This window comes from Dasypus novemcinctus, chromosome 1, assembly GCF_030445035.2.
Source record: "Dasypus novemcinctus isolate mDasNov1 chromosome 1, mDasNov1.1.hap2, whole genome shotgun sequence".
NCBI classification, from domain to species: domain Eukaryota; kingdom Metazoa; phylum Chordata; class Mammalia; order Cingulata; family Dasypodidae; genus Dasypus; species Dasypus novemcinctus.
The window spans coordinates 191,586,493-191,610,906 of record NC_080673.1 but is presented as its reverse complement, the minus strand read 5'-3'; the positions used below and the strand labels follow the sequence as shown (position 1 = coordinate 191,610,906).

The following is a 24,414-nucleotide window of genomic DNA, read 5'->3' as shown; positions in this document are numbered from 1 at the left end:
CAACTGGTAACTACCAGCTCAGTGGCTGGACCAAGAAGAAGCTCCAAAGCACTTCCCAAAGCCAAACTTGTACCAAAAAATGGTCTTGGTCACTGTTTGGTGGTCTGCTGCTGGTCTGATCCACTACAGCTTTCTAAATACTCATGAAACCATTAATCTGAGAAGCATGCTCAGCAAATTGATGAGATGTACTGAAAACTGCAACACCTGCAGCCAGCATTGGTCAACAGAAAGGACCCAACTCTCCATGACAATGTCCGACTGCATGTTATACAACCAATGCTTCAAAAGTTAAACAATTGGGCTACAAAGTTTTGCCTCCTCTGCCATATTCACCTGACCTCTCACCAACCAATTACCACTTCTTCAAGCATCTCAAGAACTTTTTGCAGGAGAAATGCTTTCCACAACCAGGATACAGAAAATGCTTTCCAAGAGTTCATCAAATCCAAAACATGGATTTTTATGCTACAGGAATACACAAACTTATTTCTCACTGGCAAAATGTGTTGATTATAATGGCTCTATTTTGATTAATGATTAATAAAGATGTGTTTGAGCCTAGTTATGATTTAAAACTGACAGTCTGAAACCAAAATTACTTTTGCAACAATCTAAAATATTTCAGCTTGAAGGACTCTTTTTTAGCATTTCTTTTAGGGAAGTTCTTCTGGTAATGAACTCTTTCAGCTTTTATCTATAAATGTTTTAACTTTTTCTTCATTTTTGAAAGATAATTTTGCCAGAAATGGAATTCTTCATTGACAGTTCTTTTCTTTAAAGATTTTATACATGCCATCCCATTGTTTCATAGCTTCTGTGGTTCCTGATAAGAAATCTGCTGTTTATCTTACTGGAGACTACTTGTATGTGACCAGCCGCCTCTCTCTTGCTTTGGATTTTTGGCAATTTCTCTAATGAGTTGTACAGATCTTTTAGAGCAGGGGTTCTTAGCCTTTTTATGTTTCACGGACCCCTTTGCCAGTCAGGTGAAAACCATGGACTCCTTACAGAGTCTACACTATACTGTGTGTCATTTAATAAATATATCACTATCACACCTGCACCAACATGTCCCCACAAGAACAATGTTTTTTTTAATTTCAATTCAAGCTCATAGACCCCTGGTTAAGAACCCTGTTCTATCCTGCTTGGAGTTCACTGAGCTTTCTGGATGTGTAAATTCATGTCGTTCATCAGATTTAGGAAGTTTTCGGTCATTATTTCTTCATACACACTCTATGCCCCTTTCTCTCTCTCTTGCTCTTCTGTGACTCCAATGGCATATGTTAGTTGCTTGATGGTGTCCCATAGGTCCCTCAGGCTCTTTCATTTTTCATCAGTTTTTCTTTCTGTTCCTCACACTGGATGATTTCAATGCCTTGTCTTCAAGTTCGCTAATCCTTTCAAATATGCTGTTGAATCCATCTAATGAGATTGTCCTTTCAGTCACTGTACTTTGCAGCTCAAAAATTTCTGTTTGTGCAATGAATGTCTCGAGGAGGAGGTTGTTGTTATGGGGGGAGGAGTGAGGTGAGGGGGGTGGGGGGTATATGGGGACCTCATATTTTTTTAATGTAACACTAAAAAAAATAAAGACAGAAAAAAAAAGAAAAGAAATAGTACAGTACCCAAAGGCTAGGAATAATGGGAATGCTTATTGGATAGATCTGGCTTTTGTGGTGCTTGAATTTTATTCATTTACTCACTTTTATTACATCTAGGAAAAGTAATGTGAAATTAGAAATAAATAACTAATAATACAAATAAATGTTTTCTAATGAGAAATATCACAAAAAAAATTCTGTTTGGTTTCTTTTTATAATTTCCATCTCTTTACTTAGGAAAACATTTTCCTAATTTACTTTAGTTCTTGGTATATGGATTCCTTTAGCTCATTGGACAAATTCAAAACAGTTGATTCAAAAGTCTTGGACTAATAATTCCAGTGTATGAGCTTCCTCAGGGATGGTTTCTGGCAAATTCCTTTTTCTCTGTGAATGGCCCATAATTTCTGCTTCTTTGTATGTTTTGTAAATATTTTTGTTGAGAACTGCACATTCTAAGTATTGCATTGTTATAACTAGAAATCTAGTTCTCCTAGTCCTCTAAGATTGGTAGGTTTTTATTGTTGCTGTTGTCATTGATGAAGGCTGGAGCCATCAATTTGTGACTTTACCAAACTATTGTTTGCTCACATTCAATGAATGGAAAGAGAAAAGAGAGAGAGAGAGAGAGAGAGAGAGAAAAGGTTCAGCTTCTTTAAGACTAGTCTGCCACTTTTGCCTGAGGGAGGTTGGAACAACAGCTGCTCTCAGAGCTGCCCCCACTCCCCAGCGATCTGAAGGAGCTAATCCAAAACAATGATCCGACCAAAGCCCCACACTATCCCTCCCTGCCCCCCACCCAGAATTTGGAGAACTAGATCCTTACAGCCCATTCTGCTACCAGCAAGCTGCTCCAGAAACCAGGACTACAGTCCCTACTGCTGCCTGCCACAAGGTTGGGGGTGGGGATGAGGGGTGCAAGGAGGATGAAATTCACTGATAAGTACTGCAATTTACAAGCTCTTCCCTGGATGCTTGGTCCACTAGACTCCAGATTTTCAAAATCCTTTATTCAGATGGTTCCTACCAGTTCAATGGTTGTTTTTATAGAGGAAGTGATTTCTGCAGCCCCTACTCTACCATCTTCCCACAGTCTTCCAGTATTGAGTTTGTGGTTGATGTTGTTTCTCTCAGTTTTTGCTGAGTGGGTAGAGATGAATTTCCCTATGTTACACACTCACATGAAACAATTCCACCCAGTGTCTAAGACTACAGGCCCTACGCTGTCATGATCTTAGGAGTGCCTCCCTGTCTCCCCTAAAAGACTATGAGCTACATTTGGGCAGGGACCATGTCCTTCATCAATGTGTGCTCAGGGGGAAGCAGACTTGGCCCAATGGATATGCGTCCGCCTACCATACGGGAGGTCCACGGTTCAAACCCAGGGCCTCCTTGACCCATGTGGAGCTGGCCCGTGTGCAGTGCTGATGTGCGCGAGGAGTGCCCTGCCACGCAGAGGTGTCCCCTGCATAGGGGAGCCCCATGTGCAAGGAGTGCGCCCTGTAAGGAGAGTCGCCCAGGGAGAAAGAAAGTGCAGCCTGCCCAAGAATGGCACTGCACACATGGAGAGCTGACACAAGATGACGCAACAAAAAGAAACACAGATTCCTGGTGCCGCTGATCAGGATAGAAGCAGTCACAAAAGAACACACAGCAAATGGACACAGAGCAGACAACTGGCGGGGGGGGAGAGAAATTAATTTTTAAAAAATCTTAAAAATATATATATACATAAATTCTTTAAAAAAAATGTGTGTTCAGGGAACTAGCTCAGATCTGACACGCAGCAGCACCTCCAGAAAGGTCTGAGGAAGGAAAGAAAGAATAGAGGAAAGGAAGAAGGTAGAGGAAAGGAAAAGGAAATAGATCAGCATCTGTACTAAGCAGAATTGTGTCCCTCCAAAAGACATGTTCAAGTCCTAAACCCCAGTGTCTGTGATTGTGACCATATTTGGAAATAGGGTCTTTGCAGATATAATTAAGTTAAGATGAGGTCACTGGGTTAACATGGGCCGTCATCTAATCTAATGGCTGATACCCTTAAAAGAAGAGGGAAATCTGAATTCATCAGCACATGGGGGAGAACACTATGTGAAAACGGAAGCTAGATTCGAGTGATATGTCTACCAGACAAGGAACACCAAGGAAAGCCAACAAACATCAGAAGCCAGGAATAAACCAGGAAGTTTTCCCTAGAGTCTTCGGAGGGGGTGTGTCGGACACCTTGATTTCAAACTTTCAGCCTCCAGAACCGTAAGAGAATACATTGCTGTTGTCTTAAGCACCCCGTTTATGGCATTTTGTTACGGCAGCCCTAGGGAACTTATTTTAGTATCTACCAAAGGGAATCTTACCTTCTGCAGCTTCTTCCGTTCAGCCTCCACAGAAGAGCGAACTGATTTGATTTCCACCGTGTGCTTCTTTACCAAATCCTCCAGTCGCTTCACCAGCTGGTCTCTGAGCTGTTTCTTATCTTCTTCTGTCTGATGTTTGATTTTGCGTAGGTCTTCTTCATATTGTTGCTTCGTATATTCTGTCTCAACACTTTTCTCTTTTTTGGCCTGTAAAAAAAACAGGGTCTTATAAAACCGCCAAGGCGGAGAAGGATGGTGAGGAGCAGGGAACCACCATTTCTCTTTTATAACTTTTACTCGTGTTTATATACTGACTTTATAGATTTTATAACATGCATTACAGAATGTAATAAAGTTTATGAGGCTATATATTTGTAAGAGACTTTACTTTATCCATCCTTGGAAAAGGGCTCTTTGGAAAGGTGTCTCGATTGTCACTGAACTAGATATATCAGTCCCTATTACCATAGTTTATGAAGAAAGCTTTGCTCATTTTGAATATATACTGGGATCCTAAGCAAGTTCCCAGCTTCCCAGGAACTGACGATAAGAAGTTGCAAGTATTCAGCTTCTTTCTCAGTCTCCTAGTTCCAAATGATGTGAGGTCAGCGGGAAGTTGGCTGGAATTCTGCTCTCATACATACCCCCCTGAAAGCGTGGGAGCTGCTACTTGCAAGTGGATTTCCTGGTTGGCAGTCAGCTTCTACGCGAGGCTCATTCCACCAGAGCCTCCTGTGACTTCTCCATCCCCAGGGCTGGGTCAGACATTACCTGTGTATCTGTGCCTTCTTTCACGCATGGACACTCCTTGGTTAAGCTCTGATCTTTCTGAGGCTGAAGACTGCGGACTTCCAAGCCATTCGGCTCCCCCACAATTTCATTCTCTGAAACTGGCTCAGTCTTCATCTCATCTGCAAATGCAAGTTTCAGCATCATTCAGAAGCTCAAGGCCTTCTACTCTCCGGTCCCCATTTCCCTATTTGTTTGGCCCACTACCCTCCTACGTGATCCCTCTCCTGGCCTTCAAGCAGGGTCAAGGTAATGATTCCCATCTTTGCCCAAAGCAGGATGCCTAAATGCTTGCCCCGCTCTACCTTCCTGAACTAGTGGAGTCCAAATTTGTTATGTGCTTATCATAGACGAAACAAATTTGAGCATGTCCCCCAATACATATAAATTGGAAATAGGAATAGGCAAAAAATAAACATATGGAATTGCTACTTTGTCCTCCCATATTCTCTGAGGTACTTTTGAGACCACTGTTCTAAACCCTCACGACCCTTCTAGTTCCAACTCGAGCCTTTCCCAATCCCACTGCTCCAGCCCACTGTGACCTCTCCTTCCCCAGACACTTTTCCCCTTGCTGTCTGGGCCATGCCCATGATACCAAGGCATGCACAGCCTACAGTGTAACTGTCCCATAAGCTCTCCAAAGGCAGAGCCACGCCTTTGCCTGTACTGCCCACAGTGTTAAGCTAGTCACACTAGGTATTCGAGAAATTTCTGTTGCGGGAGTCTAGCGGGGGGAATTTTGGAGTCAGATATTCTTAGATGCAAACACCAGCTCTACCATCAACCCTCTGTCTGATCCTGAGCCTGTCACTTTAACTTTCTCAGTCTCATTTCTTCAGCTGTAACAGAAGATACCCATAACACCAATCTTACAAAATTATCAGGAAGATCAACTAAAGTAATTGTGTGAACTCAAGTTAAAAATATGAAGTACCATCAAGTGTGGTAGGGAGACAGTGCTGAGAAGTTCAGGCACTGTGCTGGGCTCGCTGGGGGGGCCTTTGAATCCCACCTGTAGATGACACACCTGTGCCGGCTCTAGGTGAGGCAGCTCTAGGTATCAGCTCACCTGTGGCCCTCAGGGTTGGCCTCACACAGCCCTGCCCTCCTCTCTGCTCCCCCAACAGTCTCAAGGCAGCAAGTAACCCTGTGTGAACCTGGGGTTAACTTTTGACACTTAGGAAATCGTTCCAGGGCATCTCACCAGTTTTCTGTGACACGTGACGTTCCTGCAGTACCAGTCTGTCTTTGGCCACGGCCAGCTTCTCCCCCAGTTTTTTTGCAGTGCTTTTCAACTCTGAATTCTCCTGCCGAGCCTCCCTGAGCTGCACGTCCAGATCCTAAAAAGGCAGGAAGGGCCTCATTTCTCTGGTTCTAGGGCTGCACAGTAGCACACGACAGTCATCCAACCTGGAAGGCAGGTGAGTGCACAGCAAAAGCTCTGGGGCCTCTGGAATCCAGAGCTCGGGGTCCATCAACTTCCTCCTCATCCTCTGATTGGCTGTTTCACCCCAGGCAAGTTATTTAACCTTACCGTAGTAAGGATTAAAAGAGCTCAAGTGCCTACCATGGAAAGCTTGTTCAGGGAGTATTAGAGCATCAGCGGCTGTTACTTAGACGGGGCTCTGTGAATCTGAGGGGCTCAGGCACCTGGCTCACCCATGGTCTGGCTCTCCACGGAACACAAAGCCCTAAGGATTTTAGGACAGGCAAGTATTGTCATGTTATGGGCAGGGGCTTTCTAATGAGATTCATCTGAGTTCAGGAACTTACTAGCTGGGTGTCCAGCCAGGCCAGTCCTTAAACCTCCCAATTTCGGTCTCCTCACCTGTAAACTTGAAGTCTCACATCAGGGACCAGGTAGTCTAGCTCACCTGGGGCCTTGCATTGAGTAGGGGGGTTCGATAAATATTCAATAAATACCCTCAAGGGCTCACAGAAACAGCGCACTCCTAACTCTACAGGGAAAAACATTATTAATTCATGAACCCTAACATAAAGCCTCTTCAAACCTTAAGCTTCCCCCAATCTGCATGACCTAATTTATCTTCTCAGTTTAGAGAAAAGGGAGGGCAGAAGGGAGGGAAGGAAGAAAAAGAAGGAAGGATAGAAGGAAGGAAAGGGAGGAAGAGGAAAGAAAGAAAGGAAGAAAGGATGAAAGGAAGAAAGGAAGAAAGAAGAAAAAAGAAAGGAAGAGAAGAGAAGGAGGGGAGGGGAGGAGAAGAGAAGAGAAGAGAAGAGAAGAGAAGAGAAGAGAAGAGAAGAGAAGAGAAGAGAAGAGAAGAGAAGAGAAGAGAAGAGAAGAGAAGAGAAGAGAAGAGAAGAGAAGAGAAGAGAAGAAGAGGAGGCTTCCACGTGCCAATAGACTCCAGCCCGCCTCCTTCCACCCACCCCAACCCCAGCCCTCACTGAAGCTGAAGGGAAACTTAGACTTTCGAGTCAGGCTACCAGGGCAACCTGTTAGATCTGGGAGAGCCACAGTCCTCGGGCTTGAGCCCAGTGAAGATAAGGATGCCACGCCCCAACCCCGCGCCCGCGGGGGGAAAGCAGGCGCCTGGCTGGCGCAGGAAGCGTTCGACCCGGGGCCGCGCTTACTGCCGGGTGGAAAGTCATCCCGCTTTACCTGGATCCTTTCCTTCAGCTTTTGGGCGTACTTCTTCAGGTCACTGATCCTGCGGCCGCGGTGCTCCAGGTCCCCTTCCAGCTTCCGCACCTGCGCCTGCAGGGCCGCCTCCTGGCCCTCGAAGTTGCTGCGCAGGTCGGCCTCCTTCTCCTGCCACTGCCACAGCGCCTCGCTCACCGCCTGCTGCATGGCCTGCCGCACGGCCTCGTTCTCCCGCTCGTAGGTGGCCCGCAGCTCCTCGGCCTTGCGGCCGTAGTCCTGGCTCAGCTGCTGGTTCTCGGCGCGCAGCCGCTCCACCTCCTGCAGCACCTCCCGCAGCTCGGCGCCGCGCTCGGCCGGCGCGTCGGGGGCCCGCGGGGGCGCGTCGGGGCCCGCCAGGTGTCGCAGCCTCTTCTCGTAGTCCGCCTTGAGCTCCAGCATCTCCCGGGAGAGGGTCAGCACCCGCTCGGCGTGCTCGGCCTCGGCCCGCAGCTGCCGCTCCTGGGTCTCCAGCCTGCACGTGGCCGCCTCGGCCCGCGCCTCCTGCGTCAGCCTCTTCTGCAGCTCCAGGGCGCTCTCCAGGCTCTGCACGCGCTGCCGGAGGGCCGCCTCCTCCGCCGCCGGGGCCCCGGCCTGCCCGACGCGGGCCTCGGCCTCCGCCACCGCGCTCTGCAGCTCCTCCTGGTGCGTTTCCCGCAGCGCCTCCAGGCTGGCCTCGGCCTCGTCCTGCCGGGTGTTCAGGGCGTAGATCACCTGCGGGAGAACAGAGCCTGGGCAGTGCGAGCGCCTGTGTGGGGAGGGGCCGGCCGGCCAGGCAGCCCGGGGTGTCCCCCCAAGCAGGAGAGAAACCAGTGGGCTGGGGAAGGGAAGGAAGCAAAGCAGGGGAGTGCTGTCACACAAAGGGCGACCCCCTGGCTAAATTCCACAGGGGACCGGTGAAAGAGTGTTAAAGCAGGGAAGTGATGTGATCTAATTTGTTCCTCCAAATGTTTTTTAAGTTACCATTTATTTATTTTATTATTTTTAGGAGGTACTGGGGCTTGAACCTGGGACCTAGTACATGTGAGGCAAGCGCTCAGTCACTCAGCTACCCCTAATATACCACCCCCTCATCTGTTTGCTGGTTTTTTTGCTCAATATTTGCTCTTGCTGTCTGCTTGTTCGTTTTTGTTTGCTGTCTGCTCATTGTTTTTGCTTGTTGTCTGTCTTCTTTAGGAAGAACCAGGAACCAAGCCCAGGGCCTCCCATGTGGGAGGTGGGCACTCAACTACTTAAGCCACATCCACTCCCCACTAATTTGTTTTTTTTGTTGTTGTTTTTTTATCTGACTGCCTCATCATCTTTTTGGTGGGTTGCTTTGCTGCACAGCGGCACTGCAGGGGGCCCGTGCTTCTCCGAAACAGTCTGGGGTGCCTTTTTTCTTTTTTTTACCAGGAGGTCCTGGGGATCGAACCAGGTCCTCCATATGGGAGCTCAATTGTTTGAGCCACTGCCGCTTTCTAATTTGTTTTTTAAACGACTGCTTGTGGAGAACAGGCTGAAGGAAGGCAGGCGCATAGCCCAGGTGAGAGACCAGTGGCTCTCAACGGGGTGGGTTGGCCCTCTCTGCCCCAAGACCCTTTGGCAACATCTGGAGACAGGTTTGGTTGTTGGAACTGGAGGGGTGTGTGCTGCCAGCATCTACTGTGTAGAGGCGGGGAATGCTGCTAAGCCTCTTACAATGCACAGGGCCCTCTACTACTATCCCCCCCAACTCCCCCACCAACCAATTATCTGGCCCCAAAAGTCAGTACTGTCAAAGCGCAGGTAGAAGACGATGGACTAGGGTGCCGCAGCAGAGATGGAGGACATGTGACAGCCCAGAGAGAGACAACAGGATATGGTCATGGATCGGATATGGGAAGGGACGGAGAGGTGGGAATCTGAGCAATGACTGGATGTTTCCTGAAATGGGAAAAAGTGTAGGTAGAACAGATATGGAAGAGAAAATCAAGAATTCCACTGTGGACATATTAAATGTGACATGCGTCTAGAAGAGATGGCAACAAGGCACACAGATAAATGCCTGGAGCTCAGCGGGGGAAGCCTGAGCTAGAGATGAAGGAGATATGGAATGGGGAGTGTTGCAGTTCTTGTTATTTGCTTGAAGAGAGATGCCAGAGCACATTCTATGATGATGGGAATGACAACACAGACAATCCAAAAATTGAAGACGCAAGAATAAGAAAAGATAATAGAGGCGGCGGACTTGGCCCAGCAGTTCGGGCGTCCATCTACCACATGGGAGGTCCGCAGTTCAAACCCTGGGCCTCCTTGACCCATGTGGAGCTGGCCCATGCGCAGTGCTGATGCGCACAAGGAGTGCCCTGCCACGCAGGGGTGTCCCCCGCATAGGGGAGCCCCACGCGCAAAGAGTGCACCGTGCAAGGAGAGCCGCCCAGCGGGAAAGAAAGTGCAGCCTGCCCAGGAATGGTGCCGCACACACGGAGAGCTGAGACAACAAGATGACGCAACAAAAAGAAACACAGATTCCCGTGCCGCTGACAACAAGAGGCAGACAAAGAGGAAGATGCAGCAAATAGACACAGTGAACAGACAACCGGGGTGGGGGGGGAAGGAGAGAGAAATAAAAATAAATCTTTAAAAAAAAAAAAAGGAAAGATAATAGAGGGGCAAAATCCCTGAGCAGGGTAGCATGCAAGATATGGGTTTTGAGAGCAGAGAGGACGTGTCCTTCATGGTAGCAGGGGGAAGGAGATGAGGTTTGAGGCAAGGTCATTAGCTAAAAGTGTGCCGAGTTTGGAACTCCCTACACACCTAGCATAGACTCTTCAACATGTTTACTATTGGACTGAAGAAGGACTTTGTAAGGGTTGATGAGACACTGAAGGAGGAGAATTCCAGGAAGGAGAACTGTAGGAGCAGACTTGAGTGTAACATTTTAGAGACTAGGCTTTGGTGTCTACCTTGCCTGAGTTCAGAGCCTTGCTCTGCTATTTGCTGGCTGTGTGACCTAGGGTATGCTGTATTATCTCACTGGGCCTTAGTTCCCTCATTTATTCAATGGGGAGAATAATGTTCCTGCTTTAATAGGCTGTTGGAGGATTAAACGAGATAGTGCTTATAAGTGGGTAGCACGGCACTTGGCTCACAGTCAGCCCCCAGTGAAAGTTGGTCTTTTCTCCTATGGTGGTCCACGGAGCACTTTAAGCTGGACGGGGTGGGGGTGGGGTGGAGGCACTGGCATTTCTTGTAAGGAAGGCAGTGTGGCAGGACCGATGGAGCTGGGCTCTTCTGGAGGGAGGAAGACCCAGATGTCATCCTACCTTGTATAAGAGCTTGGTGGTGTGGCCTAGTATCTCCTCTCCTTCCTTAGACAGGAACCCCTAACTCATACTTAGGCACATAGCCACATTTCCCAGCCTCCTTTCCAGCTTGGAGTGGCCCTCACTCAGTTCTGGCCAGTAGGATATAAGTAGAAGTGTCATTACTTCTTCCAGGATGTCTTTCTTACTTGAGCAGCCATCGTGGACCCTGAAGTGGATGCCCTGGGCTAAGGAAGGCAGGATGGCGAGGTAAGAGGAATCAGGGTCCATGAGAGTGGAAGAGCAGGCCAGCCCTGGGCTGAGTCCAGTGGGGTTCATTTGGGTTTTCTGTCAGTCACAGACAAGCCTAATTCCAATTGATAAATACCTTCTGACTCTTTATACACTCCGAAGATACTTTGCTTCTCTAAGCCTCAGTTTTCCTATGAGCAAAATGGAGATAACTCAGACCTCACAGGGGTTTTGTGAAGATTACATCTTTTAAGTGTCTGGTCCATAGTTGGTACTCATTAAATGTTTATTCTTTCACTGCTCCCACCACGTCTCCTCAAAAGAAATTGCCCCTTGTTTCTAAAGCACTATCTTCCCTCCACGCTCAACTTTTGATCAGATCGTCCCTACTTCTGGCTGTCACACCTCACAGGTCCCTTGACAACCCTTCTTCTGCCACCTGCTTGCTTCCTTCCACTCACCACCTATTAAACATCAATGTTCATGGCCCAAGCTCCCATTTATAAACCCACCTTCTCAGGAGGAAGTCAACTTCAAAATCCATCAAGACAGAGGAATGAGTCAGCAACAAATAGAAATACTGAGCATGTCAGTAAGTTTTCCCTAAGTTTTAGAAATCCATGGCTGATGGTTTGATTTCAGAGAAAATTTCAGCAGAGGGCTGTCGGGGTCTTAAGAGATTGAGGGCTGTAGGTTTAGCTAAGCTATAATGAAAGACTTACAAGCATCAGATCCTGAGGAAAGTTTCCCTCAAGTTTTGCAGCAGGAACCAGAAGTGAAATGGAGAAGGATAAAAGGAAATAATATCTGTGGAATGCTCAGAATATAAAAAATTTACTGGGTTATTTTTATATATATACCATATATACTGGATTTGTTTATATATATTTTTTATATATATATATTTTCAAGTAATCTAAGAATTGTAGAAAACGGGCATGGTAATATCTATTTTACAGAGGGGAAGCTGACATTGGGTGGTATGGTGGTTTGAAGTTGTATGTACCCCAGAAAAACATGTTCTCAAATGTAATGGGTGTGAGCCCATTGGAAGTAAAACCTTTCGATGAGGTTACTTCAGTTAAAGTGTAGCCCACCTCAGTCAGGATGCATCTTAACCTTACTACTGGCATCCTTCGTAAGTGGGGTGAAATTCAGATGGACAGAGAGAGAGTCACAGGAAGTAAGAAAAAGGTGAAATTCAACGGAACCCGAAAGAGCACTAAGAGGCCGCCATGTGACTGCCATGTGATAGAGGAGCCAAGGACCACAGATTGCCAGCAGCCAGCCCCAGAACGCCATGGTCTGCAGGAAGACAGCAACACCTTGAAGACACCTTGATTTGGACTTCTTTCCAGCCTCAAACCACGAGTGAATTCCCATTGTTTAACGTCACCCATTCCATGGTATTTGTCTGAGCAGCCTAGGAAACTAAAAAAAGTGGCGTTAACATACAGCAAAGATGCTGAAAAATAGGCCTCAGAGTCTGCTGGGTCTGGGCTCACCACTTGCTAACTGTGTGACCCGGGGTAAGCTCCTGACCCTCTCCAACTCTCATTTATCTCATCTAAGACATGGAAGTCCAATACCTGCCTTCACTTTTTTGGAGATCAAAGAGCTTAATGAATGGAAAACCCTAAAGAGCAGTCTGGGTGCACAATAAACATGGCAGAAATGTTGCTGTTATTATTTTAACTGTAACTGACATTATTGCCAAAAGGCATTGAGTTAAAAAGTGGTGGTGCTGGATCCAAGGTTAAAAGAGACAGAAACACAAACTGGTTTAGAATCAAGCTGATAGTATTCATTATTCAACATATTTAAAGCACTTACTATCTGCCAGGCCTGGTGCTGAAAGAATAGGGACCCTATTCTTTGAGGTGGTTACAGGCTAGCAGTAGGTGGTGTATTGTATAATATTTGTCCTCTGTTTTTCCTTTCCTCCCCTTCCTTGCCATGGTCCTCCAACTCTGTGAATGGTATTTACTTTTCTTTCCCTTGATGTTGGGCTGGGATGAGTGACTTGCTTTGGCCAATGAAGTGTAAATGGATGTGTTGTGAGCTTTAAGAGTGCTTATGTGCTTTGCTTGTTGTCTTTTACTTCTACCATCTGCCAGGAGAACAGCATAGTCAGGGCAGCCACTGGTCCCAGAATGAGAGACATATGGAACAGAATGGAATTCAACCCAAAGCCTGGAGTTAGCCTAGTCTAGCCAAGCCCAGCTGAAAGCAGCTGAAGAGCAGGCAACTTGAGCATGAAATAAATTGTTGTTATTGTAGGGCACTGAGATTTTATTGTTGTTTGTTACACAGCATTATTGTAGGAATATCTGACCAATACACAAAGGGAGAGAGACAAGTAAGCTAACATACAGGAGTACTTGAGGTACTCTGCTAGAATTCTGAAGATGCCCAGAGAAAGGCATAAGGGAGAGAGGGATCCTATTTACTCCAGTAATTCTTCCCCTTCTCTCCTGTCTCATCATTAGTGGCTCTCTCCCACCAACTTATAAATGAGCCGTGCAAATTTTATCATTAACAAAAAATCTTTTGATCCTGTGCCCCCATTTCTCTGCACTGCTTTCTAGCAAACTCCCCAAATATGTTGATTATACCCATTATAACCAATTCCTCATCTGCTATTTTCTCTTGAGCCCTCTCCAATTAGGCTTTTACCCCAAGTAATCCATCAAAATAGCGCATCGAGGTCACTGTCACTTACAACCTCCATGTTGCTATAACAAATGGCCAATTCTCTCTTTATCTGTTCAACTTCTCAGCATTATTTGGCATAAGAAATCGTTATCTCCTCCTTGAAACATTGTCTTCACTTGGCTTCCAGGATACAACACACTTCAACCTCACTGGCCACTCTTTTTCATCTCCTTGGCTAATTCCTCCTCATCTTCCCATCCTTCAAATAGGAGTGTCCCATAGGTTAGGCCTCACACTGTTTCTCTATCAACATCCCCTTGGGGATCTCATCCAATAGGTGACATTATGTAACATCTGTTTGCTAATGACTCCCATATATGTCCAGGCTGGACCTGCCACCTGAATTCCATACTCATGTATCCTGCTGCGACCCAAAAGCTCCACGTAGATATCTAACAGGTATTTGAATTAAATCTCAAATTTAATTCTGGATATTTCCTTCAAAACCCATATTTCCCACAATATTGCCTACCTCCCTTGAAGGCCACATCCTCCTCCAAACTGCTTAAACCAACAAGTTTGGAGTCTCTCTGGCTTTCATCTGTCTCTCACATCCTATATCCACTCCATCAGCCAATCTGGAGTTACTTTTCACTAACTCGTACTCTCCTTCATCTGAGCCATGAGCACCTTACTCCTGGCCAACGGCAATGGTCTCTTAACCCTTTTTTCTACTCTGCTCCTAGAAGTATGTCTCTGCACTGCTCAAAACCTTTCCAATGGCTTCCCAGTGCACTTTCTGCAAGTCAGAGCACCTGAATGGTCAAAAGGGCTCCCATGACATCTCTGAACTCACCTCATCCTATTCTCTGTCACTCACTCCACGCCAACTATACTGGCATCCTTGCAATGTCTCAATCAGGCCAAGCATGCTCTGGCTCCTGTGTCTCCCACAGGCCGTTCTCTCTGCTGGGACACTTCCCTCAGACCTCCATATGGCTTGCTCCTCACCTTCTTTGGGTATCTGCTCATATGCCACTTTATCCGCGAGGCCTTCCTGACCACCCAAAAAATCCTTGCTCTCCCCACTCCTTTTCCTGCTTTATTTTTCTCCATGTCACTTTTATCTGACATAAATTAAACTTGTTTTTTCATTTGTTTGCTTGCTTATTGGTCTCTCCGACTAAAATATGAGTTATATGAAAGTGAGGATTTCTGCCTGTCAAATCCACTACCATATTCTCTGGAACAGTGTTGGGCACATGGGAAGATCTCTGTAAATATTTGTTGAAAGAATGAAATATCTCTTTATTCGAGCAGAAAAGGCATTAGAGAGCAGGGGATACCTGAGCTGGGTTCTGAAAGATGAGCAGATGCCAGCCAGGTGGACAATGGAGAGGGAACCACAGGTAAGAGGAGTGTCATGAGCAAGAAGCAGCACAAGGTATGAAAAAGGGGACTGTGCAGGGACTTGCAAGGGAGTACTCCTGGCCAGAGTCACAGGTAGGGTAGAGGCAGGGAAAGGGGAGGACAGCGGGATGCAATGCTAGAGAGGTGGGCAGGCTCAGACACTCAAGGGTCCAGCATCAATATTAAGTTCAGACTCTATCCCATTTGAGTAGTTCATGGTGAGCATGTGTGGGAAAATAGCTTGAATTTGAACGTGGGAACCTGGCTTGAAGTTAAAATGTTTCCATAAAGCAGATAAGAAGTGTGGACTTAGGAACACTGGACCTTGACTAGATGGAGCACTGTCTTGTCAGCACGAAAACTATTTGCCTGCGGAGGCATTTGAACTTTGTATGGCCTGTTCCTATTATTGTAAATGTTGCAGTTAATATACAGCTTGAAAATAAATATAGATAATTACTGCTTTGTAATTTCTAATAAATACGATGTAGAAACTAGGGTCGAGGCTCTCAGTTCCAGAAGCTGTGAGTCCCCTGGTCCCATCTTTCTTTTCTCTCTTGTGTCTTTCTTTCTGTCCTCTTATTTCTTCAGTTCTGAGTCATCTTCCCTTCTTGAAAACCTATTGCTGAGCTTGTCTCAGCAAGCATGCTGATTCCCAGGCCTTGCCCCTAGAGATCCTGATATGGCAGGTCTGGGGCGGGATCCAGGGAGCTGCATTTTTAACATTCTTTTGTTAGGGGCCTCAGACCCAGAAAGCCAGATGGATTCATATTTTGGGGAACTGTGGTTTATGTTCCATGCAGGCAGCTCTTCTTAGCAGACTCAGCCTCTCTGGAGTTCTGGGGAATAAAATCTAGAGGGGTCATTAGATTTGCCAAGATCACCCTGGCTGGGTAGAGGAGAAGGATGGGTCCAGAGGATTCTCTGGCTTGAGGACAGAGGCGACAGTGTGTCATCCCTATTCAGAAGCATGGTGTTCCAGGATGCCAAGACATCAAAAGTCCATGGTCGCTGCTCATTGCCTTATATCCCTGCATGCAGAGCCGAGCCTCAATTTTCCTGGCACCAAGTTAAAAAGAGGACTAACTAAACAGGAAGCTCTGAATTTGGAGGCTAAGATATCTGGGAAGGACAGAAATTGTGACTGCTACTCTGAACAAGGCTGGGCTCCTTCAAACAAATGGGCTTGGGATGGATTTCTAGATGGAGTCCAAGACGCTAATTAAAATCTCCTAATTGCCCATCAGAGAGCCGTGGCTAGGCACCTAACTGCACACTCTGATTAACTGAGGTCCGACTGTCTCCCAAACCAATTTAGACTGAGCTTTAGTTGAAAGGTAAAGGCAGTCTCTCCAGAAGGCTCTTAATTAGAGCCCCCTCCTCTCACTGGTCCAATCTAATACCCACAGGAACACGGGCCTTCTTTCTTTTGAGGGACTTTTCAGAGGATGCATAAGATGTGGGACCTGGAAAGAGACCATCTGGTCAATTTCAAATCTCCAATGACTTGCTCAGAGCTTTTTGAAAACATCGGCTAGAGACAGTTCCCTTGGATGGTCAACTTGGTCCGTGGGTGTGCATATGCATTAGTGATGGGTTTTTATGATTAAAAGCAGCACGAAGGAATCTTAAGAACTCCTCTCATGGGAAATATTTTACCAAGAAGTATTCCAGGCCTGAGCATCAAAGCCTATAGTCATGTCTATGAAATGAAAGTTCATTTCAAATGAAATGAACATTCAAATGAAAATCCATGGACGCTGAAGAGCAGACATTGCAGCTCTTCAAGTTTACATGTTTAGGAATTTATAAATTTAAATTCTGAAAGTAGGCTCTGTGTTCGAGCTTTAGATGTGCTTATCTATTTTTTCTTATAAATGATATAATGATGACTGCTAACATTATTTTAACATAGAACTTTCTAGTTCACAAAGCATCTTTACAAGGTAAACCCTACAGCATGAAAGATAAGTGAATGTTTTATTTTCTCCACTGTTCTCTAGGGGAAAATATCTCTTTAAACATTTTGTAAGGCATCTATCCTACCTTCTACAAAATCTTCAGATCAAACAGCATCAAACTAAATACCCTTGCCCAAACAAGACCTTAACAAAGCCCAAAGATCCATTTAGGATCCTGAGGTCACCTTTGTAAATTGTCTTCCCCGTCATGGCTGATGGCCTGTGGCCTCAGGGACAGCGACCGGGAGTTCTATGGAATATTCTGTCCGATTCTCAATTTATGTGTATTGCTCACATAACCTGATGAAGGACACCTGAAATGGAGAGGCTGCATTGGACCAAGTTCATCGGCAAGTCCATCTTCTGTGTCTGGCTCGTGCTGTCAGGAGCATCAGGGGGAGCACACACTTCTTCTTAACAGCATGCTGTAGCAGTGACCAAAAGGTCAGGAAAAGATTATTTTAAGTTAAAATAAAAAGGATATGAAATGGAGGCTGCAGCATGGTCCCACTTTTGTTTTAAAACTTATACGTTCACATGCTCACACACAATACACGTTGGCAAAGAAAAGGGTCAAGAATATACCACAAGACCAGGGTTATCTGTGGATGGTGTGATCAGTTTTTCCCTTTTTGCTTTTGTGCATTCACCATTTTTTTCTGTGATGAGTGTGTGCTGCCTTTGTAATAAAAAAATTTTTTAAAACTAGATTTTTTTTTTTTAAACAGGGCTATCTCCTCAAATATTCTCCACCAGTTAACCCACAAATAGGTAAACCTGAACACAAGCTCTGGAAGGAGAAACAGACCCTGACAAGACAGGGCTGAGTCCTGAGGCCTCCCCAGAGGGGTCTGGCTTTGGCCACGCTGCCTCCACTGGGCTGGTGAGAGACAGACGCTGGCCTATTTCTGTCCAAGTGCCCCAGTTATGGTAAATCTGTGGGCTCTTCCACTCAGGACCTTGGTTCTGCCGGGGAGACAAGTTTAAGAGGGTCATGTTGCTGCTGCTGTGTGTGAGGAGCAACTGAAAGGAGCTTCCTAAAGCCTCCAGTCCTAAAGCTTCCAGAGAGGGAACCACAGGAAAATAGGAGATGCTGGGCAGCTTGCAGCCACTCTCTGCTCTTGAACCTGAGCAGAAACCTCTCAGGGATGAATTAACAACACAAGGGCAGTAGACGTTTGCCAAGTTGAGGCCAGGTCTGTTCTCCGTACTGCCTACATGTTCCTGGAATCCCCTCCTCAAAACCAGCTTCATATGGCTACTCTAGATTAGGGCCTCTTCATCCCTTGCTTCACTATTGTGTAATCCATAGACTAGACGTTCTTTTTAAACTGAAGTGTTTACTACATGACCGTCCTGCTCAATTCTTCTCAGGTGCTCCTTGCCACCCACAGCAGTGGCTCTCAACCTTTCTTGCCTCAGCGTATCTGAGGGGTGGGACATGCTCTGTGGGGGGCTCTCTACTACCAAGCTGACTGGCGATGTGAGAGCAGGACCACATGTTCACCTGTAGGTCCCAGTGCCCAGTGCTGGGCAAGTGGTGGGCACACAGTAGGTCCTTATTGAGAAGTGGTTAAAATGACTAGCAGGGACTGTTTGTTATCACCACTGTATCCTCATCACCTAGTAGAACCCTTGCTCCATCCAGATACAACAGGTAATGAATGAATGAGTGAAAAATGAACCCTGTGTGACTGACAGGCAGACACCATTCAGATATGCTATATGTAAATGAAATTATGCAGTGCAGCTGCCTCTGAAGAAAAGGCATGTAATTATTTTCCCCCTCTAACTGAAAAAATACTCTGAAATATGGCAGGTTTTCCTCTCTCATTCCCATGTTATAAACTAGACTTGTGCCCACTGAAAAGATAGGTTCAAGTCCTACCCCCCAGTCCAGTCAATGAGACCCCATTTGGAAATAGGATCTTTGAAGATGTTATTAGTTATGAGACCAAACTGGGCTAGGTGGGCCCTTAATCCAATATGAAGGCTAATGTTATAATTTGGACACAGACTAAAAGAGCCAGAGAGAGATGGCCATGTGATGGAGGCAGAGTTTTGAGTGATGCCACCACAAGCCAAGGAATGCCATGGATTACTGGCTACCCATCAGAATCCAGGAGAGAGGCATGCAATGGAGTCTCCCCTTTAAGAGGAGACATGGGCCTGCCAACACCTTGACTTCAGACTTCTAGCTTCCAGAACTGTGGGGTTATATGTTCCTGTTGTTTTAAGCCATCCAGTCTGTGTTGGCAGGTCCAGATTTGTTATGGCAGCTTCCAACTAAGACACCAGGTAATAAAGTCAGAAAGTTGTGGAACCCATTTGTGGTGGTTCGGAACTGTGTTTCAAGAAAATACAGAAAACCATGTTCTTCAACTTAATCCATTCCTGCGGTTGTGGACCCGTGGTAAGTAGGACCTTTTATGAGGTTACTTTGGTTAAAATGTGGCTCACCTCAATCAGGATGGGTCTTAATCCTATTACTGGAGTCATTTATAAGTGGAATGAAATTCAGACAGATAAGAAAGAAAGTCACAGGAAGCAAGAAGCTAAAATTCAACTGAACCAGAAGAGAATGGAGAGGCCAGGAGAGGCTGCCATGTGCATTGCCATGTGATAAAGGAGCCAATACCAAGGATCGCCAGCAGCCAGCCTCAGAACACCAGTCTTTGGGAAGAAAGCATTGCTTTGATGATGCCTTGGTTTGGACTTTCTCTTAGTCTTAAAACCTTGAACTAATAAATTCCCATAGTTTAAGCCAACCCACTGCATGGTATTTGCTTGAGCATCCCAGGAAAACTAAAACCATTCTCTGAGGAACACTAAGTAAACACGTAATAGGTGTCAGTTCCTGAATCCAGAGCTCTTCCCACTTAGTTCAATTCCAATGGCTATATGTGGAGTTACATAAACTCTAATTAGCACATTCCAGAGGAGAGGATCTAGGAGGTTGGCAGTGATGGTTCTGATAATAAAATTAAATATAAAGTCATTACCATTTTCATTAATCGTGAAAGTCTTCTTTCTCTTGGCTGAGTTCCCTAAGTCAGCCTTATAAAGTCTGCCAGTGCTAGATGGTAGAAAATGGTATTTAGTGCATATTCCTGAAAGTTTGTTCTTTCCTTTTAAAAAAGAAAGATTCATGAAACCCATGTTCTTGCTGACACAGCAAGTATAAGCATGTCTTCTTGACCAGATCCTTTTTATCCATAAAAACATGTGAAATCCCTTTAAAAATCATCATGTCTTAGCAACTAAATACTAGAGTATACAGACTTACTATTATTATTTTTTAAAGATTTATTTATTTTATTTGTATTTCTCCCCCACCCCGCCCCAGTTTTCTGTTCTCTGTGTCTATTTGCTGCATATTCTTCTTTGTCCGCTTCTGTTGTTGTCAGCAACACAGGAATCTGTGTTTCTTTTTGTTGTGTCATCTTGTTATGTCAGCTCTCTGTGTGTGCGGCGCCATTCTTGGGCAGGCTGCACTTTCTTTCACGCTGGGCAGCTCTCCTTATGGGGTGCACTCCTTGCGCGTGGAGCTCCCACCTACACAGGGACACCCCTACGTGGCAAGGCACTCCTTGTGTGTATCAGCACTGCACATGGGCCAGCTCCACACGGGTCAAGGAAGACTGGGGTTTGAACCGCGGACCTCCCATGTGGTAGACGGGCGCCCAACCACTGGGCCAAGTCCGCTTCCCCGGACTTCTTATTAATCAGGACTCTTCTAGGAGAGAAAAAAGAAACAGAAATCCTACTGGCTTGGGTGAAAGGAAATGTATTGGCTTATTATGTCTTAGTTTCCTAGAACTACTGTAACAAAGTACCACATACGGGGTGGTTTAAACAACAGAAATGTATTCTCTCACAGTTCTGGAGGCCAGAGGTCTGAAATCAAGGTGTCAGCAGGGCTGGTTCCTTCTTCAGCCTCTGAGAGAGAGTCTGTTCAAGCCCCTTCTAGTTTCTGGGGGTTGCTGGCAATCCTTGGTCCTCCTTGGAACATAGCTGCATCCCTCCAATCTCTGCCTCTGTTGTCAAATAGTCTCTTCCCCTGTGTCTCTGCTCTGTGTCTCTGTGTCCAAACTGTCCTCTCTCTTTTCTTTTAAACCTAAACCAGGTTTAGGGCCCACCCTATCCAGTATGATCTAATTTGTTTACCTCTGCAAAGACGCCACCTCCAAATAAAGTCACATTCCCGGTACCGAGTTTAGGTCTTGAACTTTACCTTTTGAAGACATAATTCAACCCACTATAGCTCATGTACTTGAAAAACCCAGAGCCAGTTCTAGCTTCAGATATAGCTAGGTCCAGGCTCTCTTAAATTATATCATTTTAACTTATCTATCTCCACATAGCAGCTCTACTTTCATCTGATTGACTTAATTCTTTGACAGTCTCTTGACAAGGCAGCCACAGACAGCTCCAAGATAACATTTTGCTATCTTAGCATGCCCCTAGAAAAGTCTCCAAGCTGACTCTGTTCACCTCCGTCCAGCTCTGAGTGGGATAGAGTATGCTGATGGGCTAATTTCAGGTTATGTGGGATCCAGGGGAATGGATTGGCCCAGCATGAACCACAGGGACTAAGACTGAAGGAGAGTTACATAGCCAGGACCTCAAAGGAAACTGGAATTTTGCTACCTGAAGAATGGCTGCTGTGTCAGCAAGAGCAGGAGATGTCCACTACCGCTGGCAAGCCTGACACCTCCAAGAACACCCAATATGGTTCCCTAAGCACCGACTTCAGAACTGGAGGAGAGGAAAGAGGTTAGGATGCGGTCCCTACTCCACGGAGAGACAAGAAGCACATGCACACACGGGAGCATGCCAAACATTCAGGTGGAAAACTGGCCCTGTACCGAGGGCTACGGGCCCCTGGAGGAAGCACAGGGCAGACAGACAAGAGACTTGAGTTCCAACATCCAGTTCTAGCCCTTGACCTTAGACAAGTCCCTTGATCTTTTTGAGAAAACTAAGTCCCTCTGATAATAAATGAGATGACTAAACTAGGCTGACATTTGCCAAAGCGAATGGGTGTGAAAAGGGAATTGCATGGTCACATAAGCTTGGGAGAGTTTGGGCAGCTCTGTCATCGGGAAATTTGTTTTATGGTCTTTACCCCAGCAGTTGGCCATTGAATTTTTAAATTTTGTATTAGAGTGCCAATTAACACCCCTCAAAATACATTTTGGGAAGTGCTGGGCCAGGAGGTCTTTAAGTTTTGAGCTAGGGTGTTAAAATGACAAAGGCACATGACATGAGAACAAACGCTGGAGAACTCAGGACTGTGAGATCCCTGCTATCTGGATAGAGTGCAGGCTGCAGTGGTGAGAGACCCCCGGGGATGGAGAGGATGGGACCTGAGGGTCAGCAGCAAGGAAGAGTTCCAGACAGAGAGTAGAACCTGGGTCAGCTGTGGAGGGGGAGCCGATGCTGACGTGGGAGAGCGGGGAGAAATGCCAACGTCAGCCTCCAAGGAGGTATCTCCACATGTTAGTAGCAGTCATCTCTAGGTGGTGGGATTACAGGGATTTGAATTTTTTTTTTAAGCTTCCATTTTTGCATTTTAAAATTTCCTACAGGGAAGCGGATTTGGCTCAACTGATAGAACATCCACCTACCATATGGGAGGTTCAGGGTTCAAACCCAGGGCCTCCTGACCCATGTGGTGAGCTGGCCCACGCACAGCACTGATGCGCACAAGGAGTGCCATGCCACATAGGGGTGTCCCCTACGTAGGGAGCCACACACACAAGGAGTGCACCTGCAAGGAGAGCTGCCCTGTATGAAAAAAGCACAGCCTGTCTAGGAGTGACGCTGCACACATGGAGAGCTGACGCGGCAAGATGACACAACAAAGGGAGACATAGATTCCCGGTGGCACTGACAAGAATGCAAGCAGAATGACCACACAGCAAATGGACACAGAGAGCAGACAACTGGGGGACGGGGAAGGGAAGGGTGTAAGGGGAGAGAAATAAATAAAAAATAAATAAATCTTTTTTAAAATTTCCTATAATGTATATATTATTAATACTTGGTCAACTAAAATGATTAAAGAAGAGGATACATTTTTAAATACTTTAAAAAATCACAAACTATATCAACTAATTAACTAGATAGCTTTTCTATGTTGGTATTTAATTTCTGGGATTCTCCCATAGACCCCTGATCACTGGCATTTTAAATCAAAGGGCAAATATAAGGATAACTTCATAAAAAAGATCTATTCTCTAGTCAACCTTTCATTTTTTCCCTCATTGTTCCCTAATTCATTTCATGCACTCTAACTCCTGAGAAGATGCTGAACATGCAAAACCATGGAGCGCAGCAAATGCCACACTCAGTCACCCTGCAGACGATATTACAGACTAGGACAAATGTAAAAGCAGCAGGTCTCTTTGGGGAACATACACTCATGAACAGTACTAAGCTCATCCTGTGTTAAACAGATGGCAAAGAAGCCCAGAGTGCTGGATAGAGGATGGTGACTGCTCGTGTTGAGCTTCCAAACTCTGGGTGCTCGGGAAGCCAGTTTTAGAGGGGCATAAGTAGATGACGATGCTGATGCTGTATTAAAATAGTGATGCTGCAGTTGAGGCTAATAACAATAAGATAATAGCAACTAACACATCTTGAGGGTTTCCCAGGTGCCAGGCACTAAGGCAGCAGCTTTCCACACACTCTCTCATCTAATCTTCCCAACAGTCCCAGTAAGTTAAGTACCATTTACAGACAGGTAAACTAAGGCACCGAGAGGCTGGGTCATGTGCCCGAGGTTATGTGGCAGGAAAGTAACCAAACTAGGACTCTCTTCCAACTCCAGAGCTTTGTGCTCTTAGCCACTGTATAAGCCATTAAAAGAAAACAGGAGTGCCAGGAAGTGCAGAAGTCCCCAGACTGCCATGATCTTAAGTAAAAGTGAATCCTAACTCTGCTTTTAGTAGGATGCAGGTGTGTTATGACCACCCCCCAAAGACCCACACATGTTCTGAATCTTAATCCCCTTCCTATGGATATGAACCCATTGTAAATAGAGCCTCGTGGAGATGTTGTTTTTAGTTACAGTGTAGCCACCTGATTGAGGGCGGGCCTGAATCCACATGACCAGAGGCCTCATAAAGAGGAAGCTGCAGGGACGAGCCAGAAGCTGGAAGTCATTTGAAAGCAGGAGAGCCATGTGGCAGGAAAACCAAGGAACCCCCAGGATTGCCAGCAGCTAGCACCAGAACACTGCCATCATGAGGGAGAAGGCCAGCCTTGCTGACTGTCTAGAGTTTGGACTTCTCCTAGCCTCAGAACTGTGAACCAATAAATTCTCACTGTTTAGGCCAGTCCACTGTGTGGTTTTTGTCATAGCAGCCTGGCTAACTAAGACAGCAGGTAAAGCTGCTATATAACAAAGACTCCCCAAAATACAAAGGGCCATGAAGGTTTTTTTTCCTTCTCACCCGCATCCCAAGGTGG

At 45.9% G+C, this 24,414-nt stretch overlaps 1 protein-coding gene across 1 annotated transcript in view; it reads right to left on the bottom strand.

The window, feature by feature from the left end:
• Positions 1-24,414, bottom strand: part of FAM184B (family with sequence similarity 184 member B) — a 155,936-nt gene that overhangs the window by 91,087 nt on the left and 40,435 nt on the right. The window contains exons 2-5 of the mRNA XM_058300526.2: positions 7,377-8,108; positions 5,958-6,093; positions 4,733-4,872; positions 3,962-4,168 (exon numbers count right to left, since the gene is read on the bottom strand). Coding sequence (XP_058156509.1) covers positions 3,962-4,168; positions 4,733-4,872; positions 5,958-6,093; positions 7,377-8,108 — 1,215 coding nt within the window. The remainder of the gene's footprint in view (positions 1-3,961; positions 4,169-4,732; positions 4,873-5,957; positions 6,094-7,376; positions 8,109-24,414) is intronic.